Below are 8216 nucleotides of genomic sequence, written 5' to 3'. Positions count from 1 at the left end.
GATGCAAGGATTCTTCAATTTGTTAATATGGTGTATCACATTGATTGATTTGCATATATTGAAGAATCCTTGCATCGCAGGGATAAATCCCACTTGATCATGTTGTATGATCCTTTTAATGTGTTGTTGGATTCTGTTGCTAGTATTTTGTAGAGGATTTTTGCATCTATATTTATCAGTGATATTGGTCTGTAATTTTCTTTTTTTGTAGTACCTTTGTCTGGTTTTGGTATCAGGGTGATGGTGGACTCATAGAATGAGTTTGGGAGTGTTCCTTCCTCCTTTTTTGGAAGAGTTTGAGAAGGATGGGTGTTAGCTCTTCTCTAAATGTTTGATAGAATTCACCTGTGACACCGTCTGGTCCTGGACTTTTGTTTGTTGGAAGATTTTTAATTACAGTTTCAATTTCATTACTTGTGATTGGTCTGTTCATATTTTCTGTTTCTTCCTGGTTCAGCCTTGGAAGGCTATACCTTTGTAAGAATTTGTCCATTTCTTCCAGGTTGTCCATTTTACTGGCATAGAGTTGCTTGTAGTAGTCTCTTAGGTTGCTTTGTATTTCTGCACTGTCTGTTATAACTTCTTCTTTTTCATTTCTCATTTTATTGATTTGAGTCCTCTCCCTCTTTTTCTGATGAGTCTGGCTAATGGTTTATCAATTTTGTTTATCTTCTCAAAGAACCACCTTTTAGTTTTATTGATCTTTGCTATTGTTTTCTTTGTTTCTATTTCATTTCTTTCTGTTGCTCTGATATTTATGATTTCCATCCTTCTGCTAACTTTGGGTTTTGTTTGTTCTTCTTTCTCTAGTTTCTTTAGGTGTAAGGTTAGATTGTTTACTTGAGATTTTTCTTGTTTCTTAAGGTAGGCTTGTATAGCTATAAACTTCCCTCTTAGAACTGCTTTTGCTGCATCCCATAGGTTTTTGATCGTCATGTTTTCATTGTCATTTGTCTCTAGGTAGTTTTTGATTCCCTCTTTGATTTCTTCAGTGATCTCTTGGTTGTTTAGTAATGTATTGTTTAGCCTCCATGTGTTTGTGTTTTTTACGTTTTTTTCCCTGTAATTCATTTCTAATCTCATAGCGTTGTGGTCAGAAAAGATGCTTGATATGATTTCAGTGTTCTTAAATTTACTGAGGCTTGATTTGTCACCGAGTATGTGATCTATCCTGGAGAATGTTCCATGCGCACTTGAGAAGAAAGTGTAATCTGCTGTTTTTGTATGGAATGTCCTATAAATATCAGTTTAATCTGTCTGCTCTGTTGTGTGATTTAAAGCTTCTGTTTCCTTGTTTATTTCCATTTTGGATGATCTGTCCATTGGTGTAAGTGAGGTGTTAAAGTCCCCCACTATTATTGTGTTACTGTTGATTTCCTCTTTTATAGCTGTTAGCAGTTGCCTTATGTTTTGAGGTGCTGCTATGTTGGGTGCATATATATATATTTATAATTGTTATATCTTCTTCTTGGATTGACCCCTTGATCATTATATAGTGTCCTTCCTTGTCTCTTGTAACATTCTTTATTTTAAATCTATTTTGTCTGATATGAGTATAGCTACTCCAGCTTTCTTTTGATTTCCATTTGCATGGAATATCTTTTTCCATCCCCTCACTTTCAGTCTGTATATGTCCCTAGGTCTGAAGTGGTCTCTTGTAGACAGCATATATATGGTTCTTGTTTTTGTATCCATTCAGCAAGCCTGTGTCTTTTGGTTGGAGCAGTTAATCCATTCATGTTTAAGGTAATTATCGCTATGTATGTTCCTATTACCATTTTCTTAATTGTTTTGGGTTTGTTTTTGTAGATCCTTTTCTTCTCTTGTGTTTCCCACTTAGAGAAGTTCCTTTAGCATTTGTTGTAGAGCTGGTTTGGAGGTGCTGAATTCTCTTAGCTTTTGCTTGTCTGTAAAGCCTTTGATTTCTCCATCGAATCTGAATGAGATCCATGCCGGGTAGAGTAACCTTGGTTGTAAGTTATTCTCTTTCATCACTTTAAGCATATCATGCCACTCCCTTCTGGCTTGTAGAGTTTCTGCTGAGAAATCAGCTGTTAACCTTATGGGAGTTCCCTTGTATGTTACTTTCCATTTTTCCCTTGCTGCTTTCAATAATTTTTCTTCGTCTTACTTTTTGCCAATTTGATTACTATGTGTCTCAGCATGTTTCTCCTTGGGTTTATCCTGTATGGGACTTGCTGCCCTTCCTGGACTTGGGTGGCTATTTCCTTTCCCATGTTAGAGAAGTTTTTGACTATAATCTCTTCAAATATTTTCTCTGGTCCTTTCTCTCTCTCTTCTCCTTCTGGGACCCCTATAATGCAAATGTTGTTGCATTTAATGTTGTCCCAGAAGTCTCTTAAACTGTCCTCATTTCTTTTCATTCTTTTTTCTTTATTCTGTTCTGCAGCAGTGAATTCTACCATTCTGTCTTCCAGGTCACTTATCCATTCTTTTGCCTCAGTTATTCCGCTATTGATTCCTTCTAGTGTAGTTTTCATTTCAACTATTGTATTGTTCATCTCTGTTTGTTTGTTCTTTAATTCTTCTAGGTCTTTGTTAAACATTTCTTACATCTTCTCGATTTTTGCCTCCACTCTTTTTCCGAGGTCCTGGCAGGCGGATTCTTAACCACTGCGCCATCAGGGAAGCCCAGGATGAATTTTTATAAACAAGATCTACAATGAAAGGGAAACGGCATCTGATACATAAAAGTTTTGTTAAACAAGATTTAAAAATTTTTAAATCAAAGTGTTTTAGACTAACTTCTTTCAAATGTTCAAACGAAAACAAAAAGCAACCTGTACAGTCTCCATAATAAAATGTGTCCTTGTACACTTGTCCTGGGCACTTTGAAAATGTCATAATTTTAGAAATTTGAGTGATAGAGGCAGCACTTAAAGGTTTCGTGAACCTTTTTTTCCCAAAAAAGAATACTTTCGATAAAACACTTCACCATTTTATCTGACTGTGCATTTACATTTTTGTTCTTCTAGAAAAAGATTTACATTAACAGTGTATTTTTACTGTAAAAAAATACATTTAGAGATATTTAACTTCCTGAGTGACTTCAGTCATACATCGAACATGATTTAATGAGCAAATTCTAAAATTTTATAATGAAATAGCAAGTGTAGATGTATACCTGTATGCCTACTTATGATAAAACTCAAAATCATGTCACAGAATTTACACTTAAGTTCTCTAAGAAGTTAAATAATATGATTTATCCCCAAACTTGACCAAAAGGTTTTCTCAAATGTTAGTAAAATGCATCACTGAATTTACATTTTCTCATTTATTAACAAAATACTGAGTCATTTCAGGCTGTCAACTTGAATGTTTTCCATTATATACACCAAAAATCTGATTCCCTAACAAGAAACTTCTTGCAATACAAAAAGATAACAGATAATTAAAATATTTGCTTCATAATACAACTTATCAGTATAATACATCCGTTCCTCAATTGTCTAAAATGATTAGGAATTTTAGCACTTTCTTTTGCATAAAACCCTTTCCTCTTCTTAAAACCCTGATGTGAAAGGTTATTAATGTAATAAAACTAGAACCACAATTCTTCTCATTTCTGTATTAGACTGCAGTTAGGTTTAAAAAATTTTATAAAGAAATGTGGCAACTTGTAAAGCTGCTCTATAGAGTTTTTTAAGAAAACATTCCCAGAAACAACTTAACAAAAAGCGCCTATAAAGACCCTATGAAAACATCCTTTTAACACTTGTTAGTGTCAAGATGAGTGCCATTTTCCATCTCTACCACTGTCTCTTCTGTTATCATAGTCATGGCTCCAGCCATCGTGATTTCTCTCTTCATAGAAAAAATCATCTCTGTTTCCTCTGTAATGATGGCTGGACCCATGATCAGTGTAAAGCTGTTCATGGCAATAATGTCTATCCACTATGTAGGGATGAGAATTCTCTCTGACTTTTCGCCATGATAATGGTGTATCTTGGCGCCACTGGGAGGTTGAAGACTGGTTAAAAGTATGATTATGTGACTGAACTGATGGGGAAAATCCTGATTGATCCAGATGTGGAGAACCAAATTTCCCTCCATATGACATCTGTCTCAAAATACTTTTCATCACTGCTTGTCTCTGAAAATTTTCTGAAGAAGAGAAAGACCTTTGAATTATCGGTGCTGATGGAGTCATGTTATCCACTGTCCTTTCATACCTGCTAGGAGATGTGGAAGTAGCGCTTGAACTTCCAACAGGATGCTGGGGATATGACAAACTGACCTCCTGTGAGGCAAGGCTGGCTACTTCCTGATCTAAACTGAAGTTTGATGGCCCTTCCAAAAAGTTTGATTCCGTTAAGCAGATTTATGGCATAAGGAACAGATACTTCATGTTTGAAATTCACAAATGCAAACTGCTTTGGTTTACCATCCTTATCTTTTGGAATTTTCACTTTTATTACTGGCCCAGCCTGGTAGAAAAGCTGGAAAAGCAGCTCCTCTGTCACTTTCGTTTCAAGGTTGCCCACAAAGAGAGTACCATCTGCTTCGGCTGCCACCACCTCCATCTCAGCATCGCCCCCTCCCGAAAAAGTGGGGTCAGTCTTGACTCCTCATTTTATCTGAGCACTTCTCCAATCTCATCTAATCCAGTCCAATCCAATCCAATCCAGTCAATGTCATCTAACCCAGCGCAGCGCTACCAAGGTTGGCCATTCCCCCTTCTAAGTATACACCCCCCCAACATCCTTCAGTGCATACACCCCGCACCCCTTTTGCTCTGCTAAGACCCTAATCTAAGCTGCCATCACCTCTTGGGTAAACTGCTGCAGTTCCTTCTAACTGCTCATACTGCATTCACTTTTGAACACCATCTGGCAATTTGCTACATGACTGCAAGCGTGATCTTTTAAAGTTTTCCTTAATTTCTCTGTGTCTCTGTTCCCTTATCTGTAAAATTGGGATAATGATAGCCCTTCCCTCATAGATTCGTTGTGAGGATAAAAAGAATTATTATGTTAAAATACTGAGAATAGTGCCAGGCACTAAGACCTCAGTAAACTGTTATTGAGACCTTACACAGTGTTGCATTAAGCCGAGTAAAAGGTATGATTACGACAGAAAGAAGTTTATTAATAATAGATATGAATGGAGTAATTATTAGCTTGTTTATACTTAATTGTGCTATATGTGTTCACATAAAAAATCTGCAACTCTTATAATGCGTGACCTTATTATGTGTAATTTTTTTCTTAATTAAAAGGCTAAGAAGCACCAGGCTTTTCTGGTAGAGACATGTGAAAATAACGTGAAAGAGTTGGAATCAATCTTGGACAGCTTTTCTGTGTCTGGCCAGTGGACATCAGGTTAGTTGAAGGTATGAAATGACAGATGCATCTGTCAATGTTCCAAAGTCACTGCATTTTGGGAATTCTGCAGATGCCTCTTATAGTCCCTCATCTCAACATGTTTTGATTTGATGACATGATAAGAGCAGTTCTCACAGCAGTCAGTTGGCCTAGCTGGCTAAGAAAGGGTGACGGACTGTGGACCTGCTGTTGTCCTCCCAGAACTTGATTTACAAGTGTTGGTGTCTGTATGATTGGACAGACAAGGGCTCACTTGCTGTGTTCTGAATCCAACTGAGAAAAAAGTCCTTACAGTATACCTGCAAGGGGAACAGATGTTTCCATCAAACTGAGCCAAATTCTGAGCAACCTTCAGCAACTTAAAGGTCATGCATTCAAAAGGTTATGTAGGACACAGGCTGTAACTCAGTGCATATTCTACACTATTGCTTTCTAGGCTGGTTTTCTCCTTGATTTCCTACTACCGTATACATACTCTCCAGATAAAAGTGCTTAGGTAAAATGTTTTGGTTTTAGTATTAGCCCACTTAATATGATAAATAACTGTAAAGATTGTATATTGGTTAGGCATATTTTGGGAACTAGGAAAAGCATTAGTTGGCTAATGAGTTCCGTCCATTCCATGATTTCTACTTCCTTAATTTTTTTGTGTGTATGCCATTATGTGTGCTATAGTAGCTTTGACTTAAATACTTTCACTTTTCTACCTGTTTTCTTTTGCCATACTGTCAACCTCAAATTATTTAGTTGCTTTCTAACTCAGTTATATTTTTCAAAAAAGCATATAAAATTAAATTCCTTACACCTTAAAATAGCTTGAAGACTCTGTTTTTCTAGAGGAATCAAACAGATATTTGGCAAATGAGTTCTTTAGGAAACACTTAAGTTCAGGAAAGTTTGTTGTCCTCAAAAAAGCAGAAAGATATGAACAAGGCCTATTTTCACATTATGGATCTGCAGATTTCTGTTGGTGAACCATTAGAAATTTAGTGTGATTTGCTATTATCTATTTTTAACTTTGTTTTTATTTAAACTTTTTGTAAAAGCATTAGGTTTCATGGTTTGTTACTGTGGAAAAATCAAGATGTATACAAGTGACATAAAAATGCAGATATCCACTTTTTAATTGTATTTGCTAAATAAAGCTTTGGAGTATAAAATTTTCTTTTGCAGTGGTACTGTTTTATTATTGAGATGTATCATTGTTTAATGGTTTTAGGATCTTTAAAAGTTGTTAAATTATTATCATAGCATATCTTAATGCTTCAATATTCAGAGCTGAATTAGAAAAGCTAAGAATAATGAGGTCATGTCTCCTTTGAGGTTTAAAATTAGTTGATAATAAAGCAACTCATTAGTTATTACTAAACCTATAGAAAAAGAATTATCTGCAGTGGAAGTGCAGAATCTTAACCATTGGACTGCCAGGGAAGTCCTAGTAACAATCTTTTTTGAATGTCCTAGTTTCCCATATATATGTGCACATCCTATATATTACAGAGAAAGTGTTCCTGGGAAAGGGACTGTGTGCTGAATTAGTGATTTTTGTACTGTTATAGTGGTCTTTGTTTCCATATTGTGCTGGTTATTCACTTTTTTTTTTGTGGTACGCGGGCCTCTCACTGCTGCGGCCTCTCCCGCTGTGGAGCACAGGCTCTGGACGCGCAGGCCCAGCGGCCATGGCTGACGGGCCCAGCCGCTTTGCAGCATGTGGGATCCTCCCAGACTGGGGCACGAACCCGCGTCCCCTGCATTGGCAGGCGGATGCCCAACCACTGCGCCACCAGGGAAGCCCGGTTATTCACTTTTTACTTGCCCTAGAATCATTCTCCTATGGTCTCTGTTTTGCCTTGTAGAGGCTGACCTCTGTGGACTGCATGATCTGGGCTCCTTTGCCCTCTGGCTTTGGGGTTGGATTTGGACAGTGGGTGCACCAGCAGGAGATTAAGAGGGTGGAGGAAGAAAGGAAAGCAGAGAAAGTCAGGGTGTTTATTTCCTCTGCTCCCTCTGCTCCAGTGCATTCCTGGCAGTGGTTTCCTTTTTGGCAGCTACAGCTTCTGTCAAGTTGCGTCCTCTTCCCGTAGCTGTGGCTTGTGTTGGACTATGGTAACAACGTTCCTTCCAGTTGACCCCCCTAAGCCATGGTACTGGTTTTCCAGTCTTGCTGGTTCTTGGTGCCTCATCATATCTTTTTGGTTCTCTTAACCTGTTCACATTTCTGTAAATATCTTCATTAAATTTTCTTCCAGTGAATTCTTCTGAGTATGCCATTTCTTCCTGCTGATACCCTGACTCAGTCACATACCTGCTTCAGACTTGATTTTATTTTTGCTCTTGGCTTCCGTGAAATAGCCCTGTATAACTATAATGGACTCCCTTTCTGATCATACCACCTCAGGTTGGGTTTTTGTTACTTAACAAAGAGGGATGTAGTTAATAAAGCTTATTGCTCAACATTTTATGGAAGTGCCTGAACAATTGAGATTGCCTTACTGCATCAGACCTGGCTTCAGCTACACAGAGATGACCAAATAATTTGTTCCTCTGAAATGAAGTAATTAAAAAACTTATCTTAGGATAATTCAAGGGTGTGTGTGTGTGTGTGTGTGTGTGTGTGTGTGTGTGTGTGAGATTATTTATATAAACATGTATATATCGCATAGTATATATGTCTTTAAGAAAAAATCTATTTCAAATAGAAATGTTCTTACTATGTGATGGTAGCACAGCTTTAGAATTTGTTACACAATTAATTTTGTTATCTTGGAAAGGATTTTCCAGAGAGATCCTCTGTTTTGTAGTTATGGCAAGTAGGCCATAGTACCTTACCCCCTTTTATTACTTCTTCATACCTTTCAGTTCAATATA

At 37.2% G+C, this 8216-nt stretch overlaps 1 protein-coding gene and 1 pseudogene across 8 annotated transcripts in view; one reads left to right on the top strand and one right to left on the bottom strand.

The window, feature by feature from the left end:
- The window catches only part of CCDC171 (coiled-coil domain containing 171), a 359296-nt gene that overhangs the window by 114310 nt on the left and 236770 nt on the right, over positions 1-8216 (top strand). For all 8 annotated transcript variants that reach the window (XM_029203361.1, XM_029203357.1, XM_029203362.1 and 5 more), the window contains one exon: positions 5243-5345. In XM_029203361.1, coding sequence (XP_029059194.1) covers positions 5243-5345 — 103 coding nt within the window. The remainder of the gene's footprint in view (positions 1-5242; positions 5346-8216) is intronic.
- On the bottom strand, positions 3749-4559 carry LOC114884377 (annotated as a pseudogene).

Source organism: Monodon monoceros, unplaced genomic scaffold (genome assembly GCF_005190385.1).
Source record: "Monodon monoceros isolate NGI ecotype Baffin Bay Population unplaced genomic scaffold, NGI_Narwhal_1 Super_Scaffold_5, whole genome shotgun sequence".
NCBI lineage: Eukaryota > Metazoa > Chordata > Mammalia > Artiodactyla > Monodontidae > Monodon > Monodon monoceros.
Note: the sequence above shows the minus strand (reverse complement) of the source record. Positions and strands in the feature narration are given on the sequence as shown.